The sequence below is a fragment of the Coloeus monedula genome (assembly GCF_965178545.1).
Source record: "Coloeus monedula genome assembly, chromosome: Z".
NCBI lineage: Eukaryota > Metazoa > Chordata > Aves > Passeriformes > Corvidae > Coloeus > Coloeus monedula.
In genome coordinates, this window is record NC_138822.1 from 50,121,408 (window position 1) to 50,149,263 (window position 27,856).

The window sequence follows — 27,856 nt, forward strand, 5'->3', positions numbered from 1 at the left end:
CACCTTGAGAAACCAGGTCTACTGGGGGCTGATGGGGTCCATCTGTCAGACAAGGGGAAGAGCATCTTTGCTCATTAGCTTGCCAAAGTGGTGAAGAGCTGTGCCAGGGGAGGTTCAGGTTGGATATCAAGAAGAATTTTTTCATTAAAAGAGTTGCCAAACATTGGAACAAACTGCTCAGTGTGGCAGTGCAAGTGGCTCCAGCCACTCCGTCTCCTGATGAGAATTTGGACAACCAGCTGTGGTGGTCAGCACCCCAAGTTTAGTATATCGCTTACAGTTACGGCGAGAACCCATGATTCCTTTGTTCTGATATTTGTATGTTTTCCCCTGATAGGTTAATGGTTTCCAATCCCGCTTTTATGTATGAGGTTATGTATATCCATTTTCCTTGTTTAATATGCATATGTTCTAGAAAGTTCTTCGTTCCTCAATGCCCTATTGGATCCTTCCCCAAGTCCCTCCTATGTGTTGTTCCCATTGGTTCCCTTACTGTCGACCTCGCCTACTTGTCCCTATCCCATTGGATGTGATCCCTTTTCCTGCTTTTCCTATCCCTAAAATCCCTGGACCCTTGTCAGGTCGTTGGCTCTTCGTCCCTGTCATTTCTCCAGAATATACCTCTGTGTGGAACTCTTTACTTCTTTGCCTCTGCCACTGCGTGCACTCACATCAGCTCAAGGGGAAGCTCTCTTAGGTGAGGAGCATACCTTGTCTGCCTGTTCTTTTTATGTGTGCCTGCCATAGTGCGGACGGGTCCATGGCTAGACCTCCAGGCTCTCTTCGGACTAGCATGCAGCACAGCATTAGCTCAGGGCCGTGGTGGAGTCACCATTCCTGGAGGTGGTCAAGAAATGACTGGACGTGGCTCTTAATACCATGGTCTAGTTGACAAGGTGGTGTTTAGGTGTGGGGTATGCCCAGCCCCTGCCCTGGAGGGATCCCTGCTGAGATAAGAGATTTTGCAATCGCCCAACAGGACTCCCTGGAAAGGCAACCACTTCTTTGGTCACGGCGAGAAAAGACAGACCCACAATCCTTCGTAGCCCATTGGTCTTTACCCATCCCAGATCCTCTGTAACCCATCTGGTCGTCACCCATCCCCTGTATCCCTATAAAAGCAAGCCCTCTGCCCCTGTGGGGGGGAGAGTTCTCGTCCCTGGCTCTCCCCTTCACTGGAGGGGACCCACAATAAAGCTCCCTTCGTGCGTAACCAGCCACACGAGCCTCTCGTCTCTCCCTGGTCTGGCCTGGAGGCTGCCCTGCAGAGCTGAGCTGGAATCACGAGCTGATATCACTAAAGAGCTGACAGCCTCTGCAAGGGCCCTCCTGCCAGCAGCTGAGGGAAGACATAGGGCCTCGGGAAGGCGATTCCTTTCGGGACCATCTCCCTGGACCGGTCACCTCTTCCTGGGTCAGAGCTACTGACCCATCACCAGCTGTAATAACTGGCACCTATTAGATGTACTTGATGATCTCAGGTCCTTTTCCAACCTTAACTGATTCTATTATACTGCCCATGTAAGCTGTGGATGACCCATCCATGGCACTGTTCAAGGCCAGGCTAGATGGGGGTTGGAGCAACCTGGTTTAGAGGAAGGTACCCCTGCTCATGGCAGTTGGTACTAAATGATCTTCAGGGTCCTTTCAACCCAACCCATTTTATGATTCTATTGCCTCTTCTATTTTCCATGTGGCTTATTCTGAAGAGAGCTTCTGCCATCTTTGTAGACACTGTGTAAGAACTACACAGTGAAAAATTGTCCTCAGTCTGTCTTCCTTCATAGGGCAGGTTCTCCAGCCCTTTGGCCATCTTCATAGTCCTCCTTTGGACCTTCTCCAATCTGTCCTTGTCTTCCTTAAATTGTGGAGACCAGAACAGGAGCACAGTCTGACAAATGCTGATTAGAGTGAGACAAACGCTTAATTTTGGCCTACACAAAATGTAAGTTAAACACTGGATTACACATTTCCAATTCTACTTAAGGTGTTCCCTCAACTTCAATACTTACTGGTTTTTGCCAGTTCTCAATCCTTTGTTGGAAAATGCAACTTGGTTATACAAACAGCATGCAGAGCTAAGTGATAACACCTCTAATAGCAAGGGAAGATAGAGAAATCTTATCCATAAAACATGGTAGGCAGAATTGCAGTATTTTATTCTGTAAAGGTGTCTCAAAGCTGGGGTATATGTCATCTGGACTCAAGTTTGTTGATACACCAGAAATTCTATTCTGAGGCACAACAAAACTGTATCTGGCCCACTGTCTAGCTTCCAACAGTGGTTTTCAGCAAGTGTGTGCTACCTAAGTGTTAGAAATTGGACATGTAGAAACTGTTCTTCCCTGATAGGTACTCTTCAGCTGATTTAGTAGTTTCTGTGACTTCTACTACTCATGTTTTGCAATTACCTAGTACACAATGGACAGGAAACTAAAACCTGGAAAATCTATCAACAGCAAGACAGAGTAAGTCTAATACCTTACTACCATGAAAACTGCCAAAGAATGTAACAACACAAAAAGAAAGGTTATCCAGACACTTCCTTTTATTAGGACACTGAAACAGTTTAATGTACAAATGCTTTGTGTTAGTTGTAAATATTTCCTCTATTTAAGCAGCATTTACAGCTCTGTACATTTACATGTGTACTTCTCTAGTCATCTTAAGATGCAAGACACTTTTGCGGTAGCAACTTCATAGATCAGTGAATGCCAACACTCCACAACCCTGTTTAAAATAATAAAGTCCAGATGGAGTGACAGAAAGGAGACAGTACACCATTCTGTGCATTGACTGGGTTCATATTTCAAAAGTGAAAAAAAAAAAATCAAAGTTATTCAGCCATACGTCTCTTTCTTTCTTAATACCCTCCTTATGCATTTCACCTCCTATCCAAAAATAATGATTACTATAATAAACAGAAAAGGCATCTGTAGTTTTTCCTGTAAAAACCACAAAACGACACAAATAGCAATCATTTATTTTTAAATATTCAAGGAAAATAAACCTCTTTGTTTAAAATAAGTATATATATATATCACATAGACATGTTTCTTCAAGCTAAAATATCTTCAAAGTATAAATGCTTTCCAGTCTATCCCACATACTGCAAAAAATTGCTTCCATCAAGACAATTTCAATAAATGGCCAGCTTTTTACAGTTAAAATGCCTTCCTTCTCAACTACCAGGTATTAATCTTCAATTAAAAAAAAATTAACAACATTTATTTTTGATCACTAATTAAAATACTGGATCTATTATCCACTTAGCTGAAACTCTGTTTGAAATATCTGGCAAAGCAAAATACATAAATTGACTGAAATAAAACTTATTTTCAAAAGATACTTTGAAGTTTGGGATAAGGTCTTTGTGTTTGATTCATCTCACAGTATCCCACTAATACCTTTCCACTCAACTCCAGTCTCATGCTCACATCTGAACAAATGGATGGAAAAATCCCACTTCATCCAAACATAACTACAAAGCAACTAACACAGATTTGTTCATATATCTATCAGTCAAGAGCACTGGGCAGTTAAGCACCTTAACAGGCTTCTGATTTTTCAAATGTCAGACGTTTAATCAGAATCACGTGCTGTCTCCCTAACCCCAATCAACATTTTTCCCCAGAGCCACCCATTTCTTCGTCTGCTTGCCATGTCAGAGACATTTATCAAAAAACTCGAAGAGGAGCCAGACATGCTTAAACTGACCAGGAATATCCCTCTCCACCAGTTACATCTCGTAAGTGTCTTAATTTCTCACAGAGACCATACATATAACCTGTCAGTAAAACACACACTACAACAGCACTTCAACTGCTATCAACCAAGGTATTCACTTTACTGTGATCCAAATGCTTCTTTCCTATACACTGGCAAACAGTAAAAAAGGACAAAGGCAGTTTTACCAATGTTTTAATGGTGGGTTATGTGTTTGTCAAATGAATCAGATTATGGCATCTCTTAGCAACATTTTTGAACTTTTATTTCATCAGAACCAATTAGTCACAGCTTTGAAATTGCTAGAAATTTCACTCTGCTTCTTGCTACTTTAGTTGTTATCACTGCATTTAAAAGCAAAAATACCCAACAAACCAAGAACAAAAATAACACAAATCCATTTATCTAAAAATTATTGCTAATTCTCTAAGCACAACAAAAATTCCACTCCATTTGCAGACAACCTAAAATAAAATGCGAGAATTAAATATAGATTTTGCAACCTAGGATTTCAATGGCAATTGTTATTTGCTTACCTTCCCTTTGCTTTATCTTAACTCCAAAACTATTTATTATGCTGCACTTGAATCAAAGTACCTCATTTGTTCCAAGTTTATACATCAAAGGCTTGACTTTACTCGAATATGCAGGTTTCAATTATCAAACCAAAAATGGCTCAAAAGCTCAAAGTAGAGCGATAACAATTTCCATTTCTCACAGTCTCTGAGGGTCTTGAAGATGACTGTTCGGCACTTCAGTTCCAGTCTGTAAAATGGGAGTCAGTTCATTCTGCACATTTTTTTTTCTTTTAAATTGTTGGCTTCTCACTGGCTTTTACTCACAGTTAACAGAGAAAACATAAATGTCAGTGAAATAGGAATACTCTTTCACATTGGGATGAAGGCTTTTCTACGTTGCACAGATACTGATTTGACTATTTCAAATGTCAAGGAACAATCACAGAAGTGCCCCAACACAACTTTAGATATTCTATCTGAATGTACACAGCTGAAAAGTTTTGAAAGCCAGCATAAAAACAGTCTCTATGAGCTGGAGGCAACATAGACTATGCTCACGTAGTGTAGAATATTCAGCAATATATGGTCAACCATATATTGCATTGCTACAAAATCCAATTGCATAAGTAAAAATCTAAATCAAACATAATTAACTTTATATTTAACAATGATGTTTCTCAAAAATAGTCCTGTAATCCTTGTAGTAGCAACCAAAAAGGCACATAAGTACAAAACAACACATATTAGGCAGAATACAAAATTTTTAGGCATTCTTAAAGCAAAATCTTGAAATAAAAAGCTATATTTTTTGTTTTATAAAAAGGTACATACTTCCTTACCAGTTTCCTGATTGAAGTAAAGTGTCCATATGTGCAATGTCCATCTGTGCTTACTTAAAATCCTGACAGCACAACCTCCAGATACTACTATCAATTTACTTGGGAATTTTATGTGCAAAGATTGAGTTGTGTTTCAGTAGTATTTGTACCATCTAAACTTTTAGTAGCTATCTGTGAGTCTTCCCTTCTAAGGTATAGATGTTTAAGATAAAACTAAGCACACATCATTTTTGTGTTTAAAAGCAGTTTGACTAAGCTAGTATTTAGTTGCTGTTTCAAAACCTTGGTTCATTTTCCATGTTGCCTATTACTCCTCTTCAAGACTGGTACAAAGCTCCCCTATCTGAACATACTGCATTGGAATTACATAAGTTTCACAATTCAGAGGTTTGAATTCAGATATTTTAAAGTTAATAATATGAAAAACCTCACCCATAATATCAAACATGCATATAATTACACATGGAATGCTGGAAGCAAATAGTATTTGATATGAATTTACTGGTTAGACAATAGAATTCTCTGGCCAGGCTTTCTTAAAACCTGGCTGCCAAAAATGGTTAGAGAAAGATATATAAACAAAAAGAGCTGAAGTTCTTCCCTCCTATAATTCAATAATAAATGACATAATATAGCACAAAATTATATCTTAATGTGTTATTTTCTTCCTTTTGGAAGAAGTATTAGGAACAGTGTATTTTCATCTGGAAGGTGGGGAGGAATAATTCCTTGAAACTTATTTGAAGTTTCCACATTCTGAGAAAATGCAGAGAAAACAATACATTTTACAAGGTTTGGGGTGAAACTGAATATTCATACACATTTTTGAGAATATTAAGGGTTTGAGGAAATAAATTTAAAACTTTTTATATTAAACATATGAAAGAGTCATGAATGCAACAGTGATATCCCATTTTAAGTAATGCTAATAAATGGTAGAGTTTGAACTGGAACAACACTGTGTTATTCAGCAACTCCAAAATTCAGCATTCTTCCCCTCACTGCATTTGTACCACTCTAGAACAATTTTGCTAGTCAGATTTCAATGCCATCAGTGGAAGAATCTGGAAGTCACTATACAGTGTAAAACACTTATCCTGATAATGTGGGGAAAGAGGAATCCAGAAACAGCTGTCTAATTCAATACAGACTGTGCAGCTTCCTTAAGAAGTGATGCAGCTTTGTCCAGTTCTTGTTCTGTTTGTTCCACTGTTATCACTACTCGAATACTAGAAAAAGAAAACCAGAACATACACAGTAAACTTTAGTCCTAGACTTCAGCTTCAGAATTGTTTCATACTAATTTCAACACATTAAGATCGCTATCTGTAGGGAAATTATTACAAATTCAAATTCAACCAGAAACAAGACATATGACTAAACAGACGTGGTCAAACTACTTTTTTGCCCCCGCTCTGCTACCCTGCCATACACATTGCTGAAATCTGTTGTATTTTTTACCTACAGAGGTGCAGCTCATGGAAATGTGCCTGCTAACAGGCTACATGCTGATCCCCAAGATACAGGTAGTTTTGATACATTTATTTAATGGTACTAGCAACCTGTAACAGTCACTGAATATATGCATCAAAAATGGGGCCTCTTCCATTTTTTTAAGAACCAACTATTTAATCCAGTCCACTGAACAAAACTCCATCTTTGTACAAAAAGAGATGGAGAGCCATACACAATAAAAATCAAGTAACACAGTAACTTTCTGCTAACCTGGGTGGAGGAAGACATTTTTCTTCTTTCTCCAGATAGCGAGCCTGTGTTAACGCAATGCCACTATTCATGCACTACAAATAAAGGAAATACAGCAGTCATCCTGGGAATTTCTGATGGCATATCTTTTTGATCACCAAATACATATAACTAGCTTTTATTAATCTAGTGTCAAGATAAATGCAAGTTCTTTCCCAAATGGAGGTTGGGAAGGTTGTGCAAAATCATTTCTAATTTCAATACCTCTTTAACACATAAAACAGTTTATGGTGCAGTGTCTTTAGTTTTCATCTCCATGTAATCAGGCAAACATACCATATTTATCAGGCAATTAAATCATATTTAAGCATATTTACAAGGAAATTAACCTCAGAATTTCTTTGTTGTGTAGTCTTGTTTATCTGCCACCTGATATATAAACCTTTCCCTTAACCCCCACCTCCCCATGTGGGACAAAGAGAACCAATATGTATTGAAGAAGGGAAAAATACTACATATAGAATATGAGATTGTTCACACATAAAAAACACAAGTTCACAAACTCAAAGAAGCAAAGGTTGACCTTAAATGGTTAAAGTGCACCTCCAGAACACGGTTCTTATTAACATTATAAAAGTTGTCTAAGCAACAGTTTTATATGCAGATTTGAGCACTGAAATAGAGAACAGGAAATAATTATTTCCTGAAGTAAAAAGTCTAATGTATACTTTTTAATCAGAGCTACAGACCTAACTATCGGCAACAAGAAATGGTGAGAAGATGATCTTTAATAGAGCAGTATTATCAGTAAAGAAACTGAGTTTCTTGCAGCATTTCTGCAAAATAATTCAACAAGTTACCCAACAAGCCTCCCTACCCTTCCTTCATTATTAACATTCAAAGTCAATGATATATTTAAATTACTATGGGGACACTTACATAATCCACAACTCTTTTGAGTAACTTCACATCATTCTCTCGAGATCCACAGCTCTCCTCCAACTGTAAGTGCAATGCTGGAGAAAAAGATTCTCCCACTACTTTTAAACCAGAAATCCTAAAACAAATAAAAAGGCTTTGATGTACATCCTACTTGAAGATGTGTTGAAATTCTAGATAACAAGTGTTTCCCCTTTCTAGGTGGTGAGTGAGAAAAGATGGATATTTCACTTTACTGATACTAATGCAGACAAAACATATGTGCATTTCAGCTTGCATTACACAAAGATAACAAAACTTGTCAAGCTAATGTCTTTATTAAGGAGTTTCAGTACGTTTGTATAACAAGAGTTACTCATCCTTTTGCAAAAAGAATTAATCATTCAAAAATTCTTAAAGAATCCTTATGAAGATGTAAGAGCAATGTCTGTGTTAGGCCTGTAAGTTGCTGATAAAAACCCAGCGAGCTAGGTCAAGTCTTTCGAGTCTACACTAAGAACAATAATAAATTTTTTTATCATTTAAGGGATAAGAAGGAGCAAAGGTTTTGCTTGGAGGTTTTGAAAGATTGGGAAAGATTTATGATTTTAAATTATTTCCTGTAGAAAATCTTTACAGCATCATCTGTCACTTAGTCAGAAGCTCCTCTAAAATTAGTTATATGACTAGAATTGTTCCCTAAACTGTACATAGAAACAGGTGTTATTTGGGTTTCTAGAATTTGACTGAATGACTGCCATTTGATTGTCATTGTCCTGACACATCAAACACAATCAGGACTGAGTTATTACCATCCAAAAATCTGTATCCAATATCCAAGCAAGACCTCTGGTCCCCCAAATTAACAGGTCATATAAATGCATATCAATTATGAGGTGTAATTTTGATTTCTGGACTTTGATAAGCTTGCTTAACACACCTTTTAAGAAGACCGGGATAATTTCATGGTAGTATGATTTCAAAGAAATTAGTATAATTAATCATGCATTAGAGATTTTGTATGAGTGTTTTTAAAGGTTATTAATTTCTGGGATATGCAACAGAAAATTATTCAGGAAGAAGAATTGTAAAATACAATTGCACAATTATTGTACATTAAATGATTGTTGAATATCACAGCAATTTCTGTATCTTTCTAGTATCAATACCTGACAGGAAAAAAAAAGCAGTCAGTATAGTCGTGTTTTAAAACAGCATAGTGTTAGGAAATTTTAAACCTTATTTTTCAGATAAACTCTAGCAATTTTCTATGTGTATCCGGAACAACGGGTAATTTTTTACTATTTTAATGTTCAAGTCAAATATGTAAGAACAATATTGTATTCAAGGTGACTGAAAGGTCTACTGGGTTGTCTGAAAGAGTATCTGCTAAGCTTCATTCCAAATGCTTTTATTTACACAATTTTCAAAATGCTTATCAACACTTTGTGTTGCTGAGAGCTATCACACTCTCCTGAAGATTTTAATGTGTAAGAGATTGCTGACTTCCTCACTAGCCTTAAGTTATAATCTCACTTAAAAACCTGTGAGGGATTTAAAAAACTTGGACTCTTTTTAGTAGCGTAACAGACAGTTGGGAAAGAATACTATTCCTCCTTTAATACATACATAAGTGAGAGTACATATCCCACGCTAAGCATCTGTAAAACCAGAAACAGATTTGGGCAAGAAAAGTTCTTTAAAGTTGGCATTATAAAGGCATAGCCAAATAAAAGCCTAAAAAGCCCCAAATGCCACACTTACCCCTGTAAAGCTTTGTGAATTCGTTCGCATTTAGCCCGGAGAGTCTGAAAAATGTCTACATACAAAAAAACAAAGAAAACAAAACATTGCAAAAAAATCCAAAACAAAACAGAAAAAGAAAAGGCTTAGATTTCCTGTTTCTACTTTCTATTTCTCTAAGATTTCAAATATAGCATTTGGAATCAAAGGTATGTATATCTCTTAAACTACTAAGTCTCTTTAACTACTCTTCTTAATGTTCCCGATTCCCACTTCTGCCAGGAAATGACAAGCTTTTAAGTCCTGACAAATGCACTACTTCCCTTTATCTCATTATTCCAGCTGCATATGGAGCTGCTGCTGTTCATGACCATATGGAAATGATGACATAAACACTTTGTAATAGGACTGAAATGGCAGGTCCAATTTATAAATATCCATAAATATCTATTGCCATGCAGGTGCTGCTCATTGATCCTATCCCCAATTCACTGCAGATTCCTTAAGAGGAAACTGACTCCTGGATCTCCAAATCGTGGCTCCTTTCCTTGGTGAAGGCTAAACCTACACTACACCTAACAGTCCTGTAACTTACTCTTAATTTTTTCTTGATTCTATTTCACTTCAGAGGACTGGGCATGGACTACCCAGTAATTTTCATTTATTTGTCACAAATTAATACTGCATCTCTGCAGATGTCCTCCAATCTGTTGATGCAAATGAAGGTTAAAACCAAATATACACAATATGGCCAATTTTGTCCTCATGTGCCTCTCAGCCCATCCACTTCCTAAAAAAAAATAAAATGAAAGTAAAATTCCTTCCCAGATGTTCTAGTGGCAGGGATTTGGCAGCGCTGTGGCCTGGGTTCAATTCCCAGTCAGGAAAAAGATTTTTCAAGGCCAGGTTGGATGAGGGTCCTGGTCTAGGTGTCCCTGCCAATGGCAAGGGTGTTGGAACTAGATTATCCTTAAGGGCTTTTCTAGTTGACTCCTAGAGCAGAAATTTCTACCTGCCAACTTTATACAAATGCCCTGTATTTGGTCCTGCAAAATCACAGGCAGTTTGCACCCTGATCATTCCTGAGACTCTTGCCTGAATGCTTAACTAGAGAAGGAAAAAAACCTAATTATATAGTGCAAGTGGAAAGGAGAGGGTTGTTCAGTCCTGAGGAAATGTATTACCATTTGTTTCTATTTAACCTTCTCTTCCTTCATTTGTGCTGAAGGAATGTTTTTAGGGAAGAGGCATATCACTGATCTAAGCAGCAGAATAAAAATTTCTTATTTGCTTTTTAAAACCACTCGTGTCCCTCTTAGCCTCAAATAACCAGCTGATTTTCAGCTGTAAGAAGGAAAGGGAAGGAAAGACTGAAGAAGAAAAGCAGAGTGGGAAATAACATGAAGAAAACAACATGCACACAAAATTAATTAGCAAAAAAATAAAGAGGACATCAGAGTAAAAAGGTGAGGAAAAAAGTAGGGAGAAGTTCAACTTATTAGTCTGGGGTGAATTAAAACTGAAGGACAACATTTTCCTGAATTATGTACCTGGATTATCTTCCATAATATTCAGAGCCTCAATAGCAGCAGCAGCTAACAAAGGAGGTAGGGAGGCAGAAAAGCAATAGCCTTGACCAGACAATCGCTAGGGGAGAAAAGGAAAAAAAAAATTTTTTTACAGTAATGTAGACAATGTTTTAAAAAGTAATTCATGTACATATAAACAGCCTCTCCTCCACACCTACAAGTACATGTAAGGATTTCAAAGCAGGTCTCCAGTTCATCTACAATATTTCATAGAACCAGAGCGTTTCTGTATAGAATCAAATATTGCATAATCATCTATATCATACTTGCTAATTGAAAGTAATAACTAACTCTTATATACAAGTACCTAATAGTGCCAGACTATTTAAAAAGAGATCTGTCTTACCTGATGATCAATAATAAAAGATCTTCCGCAGCAAAATCCACCAATAGAAGCCAGTGAATTTTCCATGTTTGCACTAATAAGATCTATATCATCAATCTGTCAGTTAAATCAACAAATTATTAAAAGATGCTTTTCATTGCATCAAGACCATTTATAAGTTAACCTATTAAAAATATACCTTGTTTCATATTACCATGAATACTAGGGAAGATCTACCGAACTACGACATAATAAAATGAAAGTACAACTGAAATAATAATAATACTTTTGAGCAATACAGAAAGGACTTTGGGAAATTGAGATTTATGGATCTGTAAGTAAATTGCATATGATCTCCCTCTTCCAGGTATTGCAATGTGAAGAACACAAACAGAAAGAACAAATTATTTAGATACTGGTGACAATTCCACAATGCACTCAGTGTGGCAGTTTCCTTTAAGAGTATAAGTTGCGCTGTAGTCAGTAAAAGGTAGAATGCAATTAAAATTAAGCATAGACCTAATTAAAATAGTCTGAACATTAGAGACACAATTGTCTTGTTTCACTTGTTAGTTGCAAATATTTTCTTTTGCCAGGCTCTGAAAGATTTTGTCTGTAAATTAATTTATTGTAAAAGTCAATTAATTGGAAAGGAATTTAACATAGAAGCCAGTTATTCAGATGGCAGTTGGCATGTATCACAGTAACACTGTTTCCTTTTCTAAACTAATTTTCCCTTTTCCATGTTTGGTATTAATTGAAAGCAACAGGACAAAGGGGAAGACAGAATGATTCTCAGAATTTTTTATTTCACTTCCAAGCTGAATTCAGATACTGTCGGAATGTAGTGAGAGATGCTCCACACTAGAACACTGGCAAACAAAAAGCTCTTCTTCCTTTACCTCAGCTCAGGGGACTGTGGTAGTAAGCAACTGCAAGGATACCATTTTAAATTTCCAAAGTACTCCTCAGCTGCATAAACACATGAAAAGTGGACCCTTGGAAAAATAGTTCGGCTTAATCCGCTGGTAAAGTACCACAATAACACCTTTGAAAGAACCACTGAAAATTTTATCCTATTTTTCTCCACTGGAGTAAAAGGCAATAGAGTAAAACAGGATGGCTATATACTGCAAAGATCTTTCTTATTTACTCCAAGACCTCAAATACTTCTGTGTCAGAGTGACACTTTTAAGTGTATGTGGCTGGAAAAGGCAGTACTCATTATCTCATTGCATGTCCCAAAAAAGGATAGAATTATGCACTGTAAAAATTCTTTTGTTATCTTTGTCATTAAAGATAAGTAAAACTACTTCAAGTAAGCACATGAAAGACTGCCAAGACCTGAAAGCTTTAGGACTGCTAAAAAAACCTGTATTTAAAAAAACCCCATATTTTAAAAATCCCAGTATCTAAATGTCTACTGTACACTAAAAAACTATCTGTTAATGCCACAGGTATTAGAAAACAATTGCACAACTTGCTTCTGCACAAATCTCCCATTCACAACAAAAAAGTACATACATTTATTCCAAAGTGTTCAGTAATTCCTCTTCCATGTTCTCCAAGGACTCCAAAGGAAAGGCTCTCCTCCAAAAATATTCTAACTTTGTATTTATACTTCAATTTTATCTAAAACAAAGAAAATTATATAAAATACATGTCAGAATTTGGTGACAAAATGCATGGGAGAGATATGGTAAAGAAAGACAAGGACAGTATGCTGAATACTGCATAAAAGTCTCTTCTAGAATTGTTCTGTCATTAAGACATTTTAACAGCCTTCAAAATTATTCCTCCATGTAATACTAGAACAAGTTTCACAAATGTTCATATATTAAAAAATCCCTTTTTTTAATAGGTTCTCAAGTACTTTCAAGATGATGCATTTCCACACCATTTCTTCCACCGTCTACAAGTGTAGAGCCTGCACAAAAAGCCACTTTATGCTGAACAGCAAATGTCTTCCTTGGAGTCATTATTTCTGACATTTGTATCAAGGTTTCTTTGAAACTTTATTTTTCTTTTTTTTAGATACAACCTAGTTTAACGATCTAGTATCATACAGTGTAGCTGAAAATATAGTATATTTTACAGGATAAAAACTAAGACCACAGTCAGATATTCATTTCTAAGTCTCAATAGCTTCAGAATCCTAATCAGAAGTTTCAAAACAAGGTTAAGATTTGGAATCACCATTTCATGAACACATGAGAAAGCAGGAAGGTAAATAAAAAAACTGCATGCAGAGCTTTTCTATGTAGGCTTAATTACACAACACTATTATTTCATTAGACACATGCTTTCATACGCAATTCAAAACGCAAACTAAAACCACTTACCAGCTCTGGAAGAGGGCAAATGTCTCCTGTGTTCATATACAATCCTTCCACTACAATAAACCTTCGAGTTACACGGGCCTTTCGAGGATTCTTCAGAGAAAGATATGGTTTTCTTTATTTCAAGTGTTACTAAACAAGCAAAGCTCTAAAATTTTTTTTGATAGGGAATATTTTTTTGAAGGGAATGGCCTCTTTTTCAAATAAGCTGTTACTTAAGTTTAAACTTATTTTTTGTCTTTAACAAAAGTTGAAATGCCTCACTGGGCTACTTGTCTTTTATTTATTTTGTAATAATTTCAAAGCTTTTGACTTCTACACATGATTTAAGACATAGTGTTTTGCAACAAATTATACCAATCCATTTGAACTTTATGAATAAAATACAACCAATGTAACTACAGAACAAATACTACAAATCGTGGTCTCTGTTATACTCATCATTAGTCTAAGCATTTAGAAGACTTTTCAACAAGGGTTTTGAGCACCAGGATTCACAGTGCAACACAAACTTCTTACAAGTACTGTCTTTGTAAAACACAATGCAAAAGTATTCATAACACTCACATTACAAAGTCCTTGTCTGATCTCTGGATACAGTACATACCATTAAAATATCTCTCACTTGTTTCTGCTAAATTTCAATTGGTATAATTTCAGTTTTGCTGTTTTAAAATGCCATTCCTCTGTTATTTACTTTGAATCTTGTTGCTATTTTCTGAATAAGGATATTTAGTCACACTTCTTTCATTTTTCAGTTCTTGTAAAAAGATTCAGAAACATCTATTTGACTTTTCTGTGTGGTAGGTACCAAACTAGTCACAGTCTTGCTCTACAGGCTTTACCAACTCTAATGATATGACCTTTTCTAGTCAGTACGTCTTAGTTATACACACATGGTCTATATTAAGCTCTTGCCCACCAACTTTATGCTCACATTCAGCTGATTACAGTAAGAAACTTTAGCTAATTCAAAGCACTCTGCTCTAACAAACCAAATGTGTTACACAAATTAGTCTGAAAACCACATCTAAAAACACATGTAAAGATTATCTAACAGTATGTATCTTCCATGAGGCATGTTAACTAGTATGTTATCCATAAATTTGCTAATAAGATCCATTACTGATGTACACTGATGTTAAGCTGATTGACAATTTATCTACTCTACTTTTTCTGTGTCTTATCACAAAATGTACAAACAAACCATACAATCATGATAGCTACTCAATTAATTCTTTTAAAACTAATTTAATAAGTTATCAACTTTCTGATCCTGATCCTAGTAACTGCTTTTGGGCATCCTTCTGCATTACTGTCAGAATGAGAAGCAAGCCATCAAACTGACTCAAATTTTTCAAGAGAGAGAACATCTTAAGAGTTGAATGCAAGATAGGGAAAGACTAAGAAAAAAAATCAACCATATTGATTCTATAAAGGACGAGCCATTTTTGTGCTGATTTCATACTGTGGCATTCAAAGTGGTAATTAACTTGCATGATTTATTAGGTAAATACAGTTTAAGCTCTGTAATAGTATTTAAAGAAAAGAAAAACATTATGTCACTTCAGTCATCTGCCTGAAAGATATTCCCCTGCTACTAATGCTGATAAGCTTAGTTCTAAGGGTTAAGACAACAAATGCAAATAAATAAATTTTTTTTTTCAAAAATTATCTTAATTAAATAAGCAACATTAACTGCTCAACAGAGAGTTATGAAAACCAAGTAACTGCCTTTGAGCACTGCATCCATTCAATTACATGACTCAGTAAAAAAAATGTGGGGGAGGTGGCACAAAAGAGTACAAATATTTCTTCAAAGGAATGGTACCTTTTGATCTTCAGTCTCTTGTTCTTTCAACAGTCGTTCAAGGTCAGCCATATCATTATGCTTAAATAACTTGATGTTACTACGAGATGCTTGTAATCCCTTCTGAATAGCAAAGCAGGCAGCTTCATCTCTGTAAATACAGCAAACCCTTCTAAGTTTGTTAAACATGGTGCAATTATTCAAAGAAAGCTGGCTATTAGAACTGTCTTTCTTTTGAGCAGATATTTGTACTTAGCTGTAGACAAAACCAGATGTTTTAAAGCACTGTATATTTTATTTACATTTTGAAAATTCATTTCAAAGCTTCTCAATTTTATGTGTATTACAGACACTAAAAGCAAGCAAGCAGATTTTTTCTTGAAATCTACACTCATCCTTTTGTTTGTATGTGACAGCAGTTTGAGCACAGCATTCCATGGACTAGGTACAATATCACAGTAATCATCCCAGAAACCTCTCACACCATTTGCTCTGGGTCTTAGAAAAAAAGCACAAAGATGCACCTGTAACATTTTTTGTAGTCCTCCAAATACTCAAGACCTCCATCTTAATATCCTTTGAGAAATTATATCTCCATGTCCAAAGAACAATCCCCCCATTTTTAGTGTTGGGACAGCAAATTTCCAGCTATGATGGGCTATGCAATTTCACAGCTGCTTAGGCCAACTAATCTTGTAAAAGTGGCAGCCAAAGCAAACCTGCACACGGTAAATGCAGTAATTTCAACCAAGCTGCTTTCAAATACAGTGAGATCTTTTGTCAATGAGAAGGTGAAACAGTATGAGATAACTAAATCCAGGGTACACTGGCATCCTTGAGTAGTGTGCACAATCCTGGTCATTTGTCTCAAAAATGCCGATCCAGAAGATAATCAAAGACAACCAAAACACATGATTAAATTTATGAAAGAACTTCTGTAAAGACGTCAAATAGGCTGCAAGCCTTACACTTAGAAAAGAGAGCACCAAAGAGAGATTTTGGCAGACAAATACAAAAGTATCACTGTGTTGTAGTTTAACCATAGCAGGCAGCTGAGTCCCACACTGACACTCACTCTCTGCTTCCATGGGGAAAATGCATGAGGAAAATCCCTGTCTAAAAATCAAATGCATCCATAGAAATTAGTATGTATTGTATTTGAAACAGGTATTTCTTCATATTTTCCATAAAATGTTCAAGTCAGCCATTTGCATGTCAAAGAAACACTGTGGATATTAAAGATCTAAAGTACTGTAAGAATCAGAAGATTTAAGAAAAATCCATCAACTCTTCCTAAATCCAAACCCTCTCCTTTGGCTCCGTAAATTGAGTACCATTACATTGTTTCTCCCGGTTCTTGAATCATCCTTTCACAAAACATGACTGGCTATTCTCAAGGACCAGATACTGGGCCTGCCAAATCCTTTATTTGATTCTGCACAGCAATTCTTCTGTTACTTTAATATGTACCAATATTTATCCAACTAAACTAATGCAAATAGGCATGAGGGGAACAACTGTCCTGGAACAAAGGTGAGAAGCCAGCAGTAAACAGGAGAAAAGCAAGTATTACTGTATAGTTTATTAAGAAGAAAATTAGGTATTAGAATTACATTCGTATTTGAATGCGCAAGTTATTTTGCTTTTTTTGAAGCTGAGTGCCCATGACTATGCTTTCATGAAGAAAGAAGTAACTGATTTGTAGTATTTGGCAAAGAAAAAATATTTGAACTTTGTACTACATAATCGTTGATCAAAACTAGCAGTATTTTTAAATGTTCAACAATATGATTAGCAATCATGAAGAAGAATTGAAAGGAAAACTATTTAATCTGGAATTTCCCAAGTAGAAAACAATACTTACACAAACACAATGTCCCCTCTCTTTGAATATGCAGGGATAGCACTGGCAATTGTTGCAAATCCATATGAGTATATAATAGCTTCCTCTGTCCTCATGAATTTTGCTAGCCGTTCTTCTAATTCTAAGTGCACATCTATTTGAGAGAAAAATCAAAAATGTCTTAGATAGCTAGCTTTTTTTCATATCAAAAAGACTATCATTATTTTAGAAATCATCCAATTGAAGAAGAGAGAACATTTATTTGTAGGACAAGAATTAAAACAAGTAACTTTCCAAAACCCAGTTGCAACCAATCCAGCTTCACTTAAACGGACAAGTAACTAATCACAAGTTTTGACAGATCTGAAAATATTTATGCAACATGTTTCTCTAATGTTCTTATGCAAAAGTTGTTAAAATCTACTTGTGATTAGACTACAAATGATGCAGCCTTCTTGGACTGTGACTAGAAAGCACAGCTACTACAGTCAGGAAACAAATTATGTGATTTATAGAAATTAATGAGGTCCTGTTGGCAGACTGTCAGTTCTTCCAAGCTGATGCTTCCACTACATAAGCACAGCTATCATTATAACAGAAAATTGCTCTTGTCAGACTACAAGTCACAAACGATCTCCTGAACACAAGTTAGCCCATTGAAAAGGTCGCACCTCCAAGCCAGAGATTATTCACACTTAAGATATATTGACCCAATCACACACACAGCATTTCCCAAGCCAATTAGGTCAAAATAACCAATGTCAGAAATCAAAATATTAAAAACTGTAATACCACAGGGGGAGTGGATTGTTGCTGCACAAAGGTAACCACAGCATTAAGTATTCCAACTAAGCAAAATAACCTGTATCAGACAAATGGTTATTTTGATTGCCTAACTCTATTGCCACTGTCTGCTTCTGCTAGCAATAGTCAGAGAATTATGCCTGTTATCACCGGGAAATAAATAAGATTAAAAGGCAAATAGAGATCATTACTGTGTGACTTGAAAGACCACCACTGGCCAAGTGTTATCTTTTTGCAATTACTGAAGTTCATTGAAACTAACATCAAATAAAGCAACATTAGTTATACGTAGAGATTCTTCCAATAATCTGTGGGGCGTGGTTATGTCAGTGTTGCCTTTTCTGACGAGACACCAACAGAAAGGGTGCAGAGAGAAAGGGTATCGTAAAAATCCCAACTTTGCCATATTAAATATATCTAGCTGAATCTTTCCCCAAAAGGACACAGCCGTCTGATGTATTTATTAATAAAAGCAAAGGGTATTTATTCAAACAGCCTCCCAATCACAGTAAAGAGGAATTTTATCTATAGCCTGCAAAATATAAAGCCTCAACAATCCTTTCCTAATGTTTACCTGTGCATCAGGTAAAAAAAAATAGATCAGAAAGGAATTGGTTTTCCCACTGCTTTTAAATGAAAACAAACAGTTAATCATTTGTGATTTGTAAGTTTTCTTTTGCACCCTGTCATTTTGATCCAGCTGCACTAGATATACCAAACATTCAGGGACATATAGAATATCCATTCCTCTCCAGAGCCTTCAGAAGGAAGGATACTGACTGGAATTATCTCATCTACTTTCTTGATTGAGATTGTAAATAGTCCACTTTCAGAATCTTTGTGTATTTTTCTTGTGTCACTGCTACATGGACTTCAGGATCAATAAACAGTCTTCAATCAGGCTTCCAAACAGACAGGACGACCTTTGATATACTGAATGAAAAGCCCAACAAAGATCAGCAATAACAAAAAAATTTTAAAATAGACTGGCTACATAGCATTTAAAACATGAAATATAAACAACATTCAGTACAAAATGTTTCTTTCTGAAGCCCTGTAGAGAATAACAAATTAGGGGCAAAAAGGACTGAACTACTATTTTTGAGCAGTCAGCTATTGACACCAAATGAGGAAACCACTTACACAATTTAACTGAAAAAGATGACAAGACCATCATTGTTCAAAATTGGAACTTGCCCCCTTCTCACCGAGCTTTATTCAGCAACAACTACCATTACACTAAGCAAGGTCTAGGTGAACAACAGTGGGCAAAACAAGTATTTATAGCAAGGGCAGCTAACAAATATCTTCAGCTTTGTGCTACGGAAAAAAGTTTTGCAAGCCTAAGTAAATTTTGCCAAGGGCAAGGACAAGTAAGTTCAAAACCATGAGGTTAAAAAGTGTTAAGGCAATATTAAGGTTTCATTGTGATAAAATCCAAATACTATCTGACTCTCCTCTATTGCAATGATTCACTTTAGTCTCGTTACACCACTTGGATTAACCTAGCTTAACTGAAAACTGCAACCACCACCTGGAGTACATTTGCACAGAGGAAGACAAGACTGGAACAGCTTTCTATGCAATTATGAAACATTAATAAAGCTAATATTGTTAATAACTATTATGAAAGGCCTGTTTAGTGCCTAGCATATGCTCACATGGAAGTCAAAAACAGAAGAAATGAGAGTTATGGAGAAAATACCCACAAATATGCAGGTATGTGTAAATATACAATTATTTCATGCTCATTATAGGCTAAAGGCACAGATACATTTTTCGGGATTACAACACAAAGTAAAAATGTCTTAAAAGGGACTCACTAAATCTATTAATTACCTTCAAAGTGGCATAGATATGAAGAACCAAGTCTCCATTCAAAATAAATTATAACACAATATCTACATTTCAGAGATTTCTAATACTGATATCAGCTTCTAAGAGGGGATAAAACTGAGCAGTAACAATCAACAACCATCAGTTAAATTATACGTAGGAATGTAAAAGGAAACTATAGTTCTGCACAGAAGATGACCCATTTACTGAAGTAACAACAAGTGAAAAATTGTGTGAAAAGTTTAAGGCACACAGTGATGCAAGAAGTGTTTCTTCTCACAGATGTCACACTCAAATGTTTAAAGTTAGGTGAAAATGGGAAGACAATTTCAGATTGAACAAGTAGAGCAGGTGTTTGTCTGCCATTTAAAATGTAGCCTCCATTACTTTGTGTGTAAAAGATGATACCTCAAATGGGCGAGTATAACATCACTTCTTCTCTAGCGATGTCAAGTAGCAATGCTGCAGATTAGATTCCTTCCCTTGTGAAATGGAGCGCTTACGCAATAAATTCAGGAGCCAATAAAGAGCAAAAGCTATAGTTTACACATTAGGATTAGCCCTCCAAGGAGGACAGGAAACAATCTGAAGAATCTCTCACTTACCAGAAAAAAAACAAATTTAACCTGTTTCAAGCAATCACTTGAAACAAAGTGAAAGACTTCACAAAATTTAAAATCAGCTTGGATTCAAAAGGTTATTATTATTCCACAAGTTTTTTTGAGCACTTCAGTGTTTTGGAAGAGAGGGGAAGAAGCCTGTATGAATTCCAAGAGACCACTGCTGAACTGTGATGAGTGGGGAAATCTAGCTTCCTATAAGCGCTCTCTGTACTAATCAGTGGGCTACCAGTACGTTCCTTAGAAACAAATTATGGTTCCAAGGTAATGAACAATCCCTAAGACTGGTATCAAGACTCAGCCCTGTTCTGATAGATAGACTTCTATAAAATCAAATTAGGTATAGCAACTAGTTGATCACTTATAGGACTAGTTTGATTAATTAAGAAAAGCTCAAGTTTGTCTTGAATTCAAGTCAAGGCTACCGGAAGCTAACTCTATGAAATAATTTGAGTATAGACACCCTCAGAATTCCATCATCTCTCGGAAGAGACTGGAAAGTTCACAAAATTAGTTGATGGTTTTAGCCTGTAACTGTGCAGCTATTCATGTATAACTCTTCGGTTTCTATGCAATATTTCAAAGTATAAATGCCTGTAAAGAATTATTTCCAGAGCCTGATATTTAACAACTTACTACTTCTTAAGAAGAATTTTAAAAGCCCCTTACCTTAGTAACACCTGCTCAGGTCATAAAGTCTCTCAATTACAACACTGAAGTTATCAGCAGTGGAAAACTTCATTCTGACTACAGCATTAGAGAAATGCAGCTAATAATTGTTATCACAGAAATCAGACTGCCCCCTTGTGGTCCCCTTAGAAAGTGTAATTCACACTGGCATTTACACTCGCAGTCACCATGTATTATTAAATTCTAATAGGTTTATTTTCTCTTTCTACTGTGGTTACCAGAACTAAAACAGATTATAAACTTTGCAATTCTCCTCCAAGACCAGCATTAGAAAGAGTAAGAAAACAGATAAAATAGTAAGAAACAAAGCCAGGAGCAATAAACACTACCAATCCTCAACAACTACAGTGAAATATGCGTTAGAGGATAACTGTTCTTCAGAGCAACAGAAATAACTTTTTGCTTATATATTGCGTTATTTTGGCTGGCTTACCAAACTAGTCTGAGCACCTTTAAAGGCAGATCAAAGAAAGTTACTCACCAAAAGTACCATAGAATCCTCTGGGTCCACAAGTGCCAACACCGTATTTCTTCAGAGAAGCCTGGGCTGCACTCTTTAATAGGAAAGAATTATGTGAAATATTCCTGCGTTAGCTCTCTCTTCTATACACTTCACACTGACAATTCTACACCAATGTACACAGATCAGTTTTTGTATCATGTAACATAACCTGCTTCAAAGAAAGTATAATAATGTACTGAATTCTATGAAGTAATTTCACCTCAAAACTACTGTAGACAAGTGTTTAAGCATCCTTCATTTTATTCTAATACTTAAGGACATTGAATACTAATCTAACTTGATAACCAACTAGGCATGCAGTAAGTACACCAGATTAACTTTAGTAAAAATACAAACTTGAATAGCACAGCATTACAAGGTTTATAATCTTCCTTCCTACTTTTCAGTATGTTATTGATGAAGTTCATGCTTTCTGTAGCTATTATTTATGCCAATATAACAGACAAAATAAAAGAGGAATATCACACAAATAGAATAACTGGAAGAACTCACCTTAACCTTTTCATTATTCAAAAGTCCAAGGAAGTTAAATGATGCAAAGTTTATACATTCCTTGCCATTAACAGTGATTATATGGGTGGGAGGACTGAAAAAAATTACAGACCTATTGTTATGAATGAACAATTGTCATTTTCATAAACAGCTAAACAACACAGGAGTTCTGGTTTTCAACAACAGAAGGCACACAGGTTTTTCAAGATTCCCTCTTCCTACTTCTTCCGTTGCAGCTGCCAATAAGTATTTAAGTTCACTGTCAAGTCACAAATATACTGTACTGTACTCAACAAAACCTATATTCCCGTAATTTAATAAAGAAACTGCAAATAGTTTCTTGAGATATTTAATGATTCCTTGTTGAAAACTTAATTCATAGAAAGATGACCCCTGAAGAGATAAAGTTTCTCCGTTAAAAGCAAAGTGATATCTATTTCCAAGAAGAAATACTAAAAATAAAAAGGAAACTTCATTGTTCTTACTTCCAAGAGAAAAATTAATTCAAAATCAATGTTTTCGTCATAAAGTAACCCCAGAATACCTATCTTGTGCTGGCAGGGCTATTGAAATAGAGGTACTAGCTGTAAGTGGACAAAACTATTTTATCAGCTATCACCTCATGTTTTCAATTGAGTTTAATCTGCAATGGTTTGAGTAATTTATGTAACCAGAAAACAGAGAAAGTGTGAAAATGCACACTCTTAGCAAATGAACAAGAGCATAATATATATGAATAAAAGGGCAAAAAAATTTTCTGGCCTAAAATATTATGATTCAGGTAAACAAAAACAAAAAAATTGGAGATAATTAAAATATTATCCTTTTAAATAAAAGCATCATGTCTGTGTACGGTGTTCCATAAGCAAACCAGTTTTGGCAACTGTACACATCAATACAACAAATTCAAAAGTTTCAATTAATCACTCGGAGTGTAAGAAGTCTCAAATCTAAGCCAAATACAAAACCCTATGTCTGTCCATTTCTGTATCTGCTGTCAAATACTACAGTTGAGATACTATGCTATTCCTCAGACACAGTAATTTCCACAAGCTTTCCCATGTAGAAAACTAGCACTGAGCAATTTTCTCCATCAAAATTAAACAGGGCTGCTCAAATGTCAAATGCCTGTGCACAGCTGTTCCAAATCTGGTGGCTGACAATATTTCAATGGGTACATTTGGTGTGCAAAGCAAATAAACTTTTTAAGTCCAAGCTATTCACTGCAAGTTAAGAAAAACACTGAACTGCCTGAACTTCACTTTAAAAAACTCCATGGTTTCACATTATATCTGTTCACTTAAAAAAATTGAGCACATGTTCCTTCAACTAAGCAATTGCAAAAGTTTACTAAACAGCTTTGGAAAGCTTTCTACTAACACAGTGCATGTGTGTCTTTTGAATGCTGAACCTGTCCCCACAAAGGAGCTGTCCTGCATTACTGCAGTGCATCTTCTGCACCGGAGTAGCATTATAGAAATGTGCAGCAAACTGTCTTGGGGAACTGACTGCCATCAAAAATATGCCTGGATATGTTCTTCTATCCAGCTAATCAATGAGCTGTACCAAAGTCTGGATGTCCTACTAAGTGAAGTAACTATTTAGTTTCACAGATATTCACCAGAGCAGACCTATATTTACGCATTTTGTCACTAATGTGAGATTCAGTATATTCCCAGCATACTAGCAAACCTGGTCAATTTACAACAATTTGCCTCATGGACAGCTTCACCTCTCAAACCTAGAAAACACATTAATGTTCACCAACAACTTGGCCCTCATAAAACTGCAGCCCTCATGAAAACTTGACCACACTTTGCAATCAGAATTTTACACAAACTTCTAAAGAAACAATAGTGATTATTTAGAAAATACAAATGGAAAAGGTTATTTCAGAAAATAATTATCATCAAAACAGGGATGCTGATTGTATCATAAACCCTGCCTTTCAACAATAAAAACAGTAAGTCTTTGCAAAAGGAAAACACTGAAACATTTGATTTTTTTTATCTTTTCATGTATCTCCCTTCCCCTAGTGTAACAGCTCATTAGGTACCATGGTTAGGAACAACAGTTATGAGATACTGAGTGATCCAGCTTAACAGTAAATAAAAATATAATTTCAAGTTATATTCAAAGAACTTGCAAGCAAATCCTTTAGAAATTGTCCTTCAAGGACTGAAAGCATGCCCACTGTTCTTGGGCCTCTCACATAAGTGTTTCATATATTGAAAAAAAATCAGTCACAAAAGAAAATAAAGTTAAGAAGGTACTAATGATGTGACATTTTAAAGCAGAACAAGAATTAGCATGAAAATTTTGCAGATGTACTGTTTTAGGAAATAGATTTACATTTTCTGAGTGAGATCTTGTACAACTAAGCTATCTTGCATAGATTAGTTCACAGAAACGCTACTACAAGAAGTAACTAATTTCTGGACTGTGAAAGCTGCTGTGGGTACCTTCTTCAGCATAGGTTCAAGATGGATCACTTTTTTGGTTAGGACATGTCTCTGTGATTTTGGCTTTCCTTATCATTTGGCAGTGTTACTTGATTATGCAGAAAGGAGAATACAAACACAGGGCACAAACTGCACGGCCTACTGAGGGAGGAGGAAATCTGCCTCATACACACAGCGAGTCAAAATTCTTACTGAAATACTTAAGTTTTTCTGTAGTGGTTATGAACTTTTATAATCCCCACATATTATTGTAAACACACAGTATTACCAATATAAGTGAGGGTGGTGAGGCACAGGTTGTCCAAAGAAGCTGTGGATGCTCCATCCCTGAAAGTCCTCAAGACCAGGCAGGATGGGACTTGGAGCAACCTGGTCTAATGGAAGGTGTCCAAATGGCAATGGTTGAAATGAGATAACCTTTAAAGGTTCCTTCAAATCCAAATCAGTTTATGATTATGATTTTTGTAAATCACCACTCATAATAGACATGAAAATAACTGAAAGAAGACTACCTCAATAAATACGGTCTCCCTAAAATGCTGGTTAAAAAGGGGAAATGCTCTTGAGCTGAAATCAGGATGCAGACGTTTTTCTTATTGTATTAATCCTGAAACATGTTTTAACTTTACAGTCAAAGTTACAGTCTACAGCTGTTGAGCAACTTGTGGGGAAGTCGTCAGTCGTCAGCTTAAATGTTACAAGACAAATGTCAAGTTTTCCCCACAGCCACTATCGAGTTTAATAGCCACAACATATTAACGTTCTGTCACAAAACATTTCCTAGCTGTAAGCACTGGAAAGTTCTAATGATTTAAACATTTTCTGAATCACTCTAAAAGATATATTTGTTCTGGTTTTTTAAACATCCAACACTTCTTTTAACTCCATAGTATTGCTTGTTTCAAAATTCTGAAAAATAACAGAAGAATTGTTCACATCACAGTTAATTAAAACACGCATCACATTTATATGGCAGACTTTTCTGTGGTAGTGGAACCATCAGAATGGAGCTCACTATGACAGCAAATGATTGTACTGTCACTAAATTATTTCAAATTATTGTCAATATTATATTCAATATATTAGTGTCAATAGAAGGATATTATGAATGCTTACATGGTAAAAGTTACTGACGCGCAAATCTGAAGCTTGTGAAAAGAAGCTTCAGAGCAATTTCTGAAATACTGTGATTCTTGCGTAAGTCATCAGACATTTTAAAAGCCTTGTAACACACAAGAAAGTAACACTGAGCCATAAATTTCCTCACAAAACAGATTTACCATCCAGCATTTCCAATTCTGATTGTCCAAAAAAAATCAACTTTTCATGAAATGTGTGCTGAGTTTGGGGTAGAGTCAATTTTCTTCACAGTGGCTGGTACGGGGCTGTGTTTTGGATTTGTGCTGAACACAGGATTGATAACATAAAGATGTTTTTGTTATTGCTAAGCAGGGCTTACACAGAGCCAAGGCCTGTTCTACTTTTTGCACTGCCATGCTGGCAAGGAAGTTGAAGGTGCATGGACGGTTGGGAGGAGACACAGCCAGGACAGGTGACCCCAAGTGACCAAGGGGTCCAGACCACACGGCATCATGCTCAGGATATAAGGAAGAGGAAGAAGGAGGAAGGAGGGCACGTATGGAGTGGTGTCATTTTTGTCCCCAAGTAACTGTTGCATGTGATGGGGCCCTGCTCTCCTGGGGAAGCTGAACACCTGCCTGCCCATGGGAAGGGGTGAATGAACTCCTTGCTTAGCTTTGCTTGTTTGCATGGTTCTTGCTTTCCCTATAAAATTGTCTTCATCTCAACCCATGACTCTTCCAATTCTCTCTCCAGTCCCACTGATGGGGGAGTGAGTGGCTGCATGGGGCTTGGCTGCTGGCTGGGGTTAAACCACAACAAAGTGCCAAGTGGCTACACACTTCTTTAAAGTCATTCGTGACGACGTAAGAGGGTGGTATCCACTTTTGGAGGTCTAAGTCCATGTTTTCAGAAAAAATGAAACAAATTAATACCAAGCAATACAGAACCATAATGAAGGCAAAGATACAGCATTCCTTCTCCCACCCCCAATATTGAAAAAAAAAAAATTAACGACAACGTTTAAAGTAAGAAAGATTTTCTTAGTAGCATGCTCTTGATAATATTACAAAACCAAGACCTCTTCAGAGGTAAATTCAGACCAGCTCTCTAAAAATGCAATTCATCTATGAAAGGTTTTAAGGATATGGAAAGGCTTAATGAGCAATACGCTTAAAAATACGGATATCAAGTATTTGAGTCGAAATAAGAAACAGAATTTATTTTAGGTACATTTACCCTGAAACAATGTTGTAATTGAGAGCTGGGTGATCTTTTGGCACAGGAGGTACAAGAGGCTCTGGCTGCCATTCTTCAATCAACTCTTCTTTTTCCTGATCAGGAGAAAAGAAATACTGTTTGAGAGGGAATTCCCCTAGAAAATACATAATGCACTAATAAAGAGTTGATAGCAATCGAATGAGAAATCATGTATGCTAGTACATGTCACCTTTCTGAGACACTTAGAATTTATATTATCTCAGGATCTTTAAATGAGAGGCTCAGAATCATGAAATCTGAAAGGGAAGAAGATATAAAGTAACATGGAACAGATGTGTCTGTGTATTAAAGATCTTGTATGATAATCAAGAGATGAGTTACTAACATGATGTCCCCGCCAAATTTTAATCAATACTGTTTCATTCAACCTGTTAAATATAAAAATTCTCCTCTACAGTTTATGTAATTGAATATGAATTACATAAAAATTTAATATAGATTGCCTCAATTTACATTCTCAAGTCTTCAACACTGCTGTTTCAACAACAGTGGCATTAAAATACTTAGCAAACTAACACATATGTGAGAAGGATATACTCAAGAAAAACTGTCAATGCTCAAGAATAGGTAACAACAACTACTAAACAACATATCCTGCACCTAACTATGGAAGAATACTGAGTGCACATTCATTTTCAAAGTAGTACCTAAATTCAGGTTAATCTCAGAGTAGAACCACAACCACAGCCCAAGAGAGAGAGAAAATTCCATCCT

General features: G+C 36.1%; 1 protein-coding gene across 1 annotated transcript in view; it reads right to left on the minus strand.

Moving 5' to 3' along the window:
* Positions 1-2,588: 2,588 nt before the first annotated feature.
* SPTLC1 (serine palmitoyltransferase long chain base subunit 1) overlaps positions 2,589-27,856 on the minus strand; it is a 34,029-nt gene continuing 8,761 nt past the window's right edge. Inside the window, exons 3-15 of the mRNA XM_082302245.1 lie at positions 27,101-27,195; positions 22,320-22,413; positions 21,786-21,858; positions 17,376-17,508; positions 15,533-15,662; positions 13,705-13,794; positions 12,887-12,994; positions 11,384-11,479; positions 10,999-11,095; positions 9,470-9,524; positions 7,727-7,844; positions 6,809-6,882; positions 2,589-6,312 (exon numbers count right to left, since the gene is read on the minus strand). Of these exons, the coding sequence (XP_082158371.1) occupies positions 6,219-6,312; positions 6,809-6,882; positions 7,727-7,844; positions 9,470-9,524; positions 10,999-11,095; positions 11,384-11,479; positions 12,887-12,994; positions 13,705-13,794; positions 15,533-15,662; positions 17,376-17,508; positions 21,786-21,858; positions 22,320-22,413; positions 27,101-27,195 (1,257 nt within the window). The 3' untranslated portion in view covers positions 2,589-6,218. The remainder of the gene's footprint in view (positions 6,313-6,808; positions 6,883-7,726; positions 7,845-9,469; positions 9,525-10,998; positions 11,096-11,383; positions 11,480-12,886; positions 12,995-13,704; positions 13,795-15,532; positions 15,663-17,375; positions 17,509-21,785; positions 21,859-22,319; positions 22,414-27,100; positions 27,196-27,856) is intronic.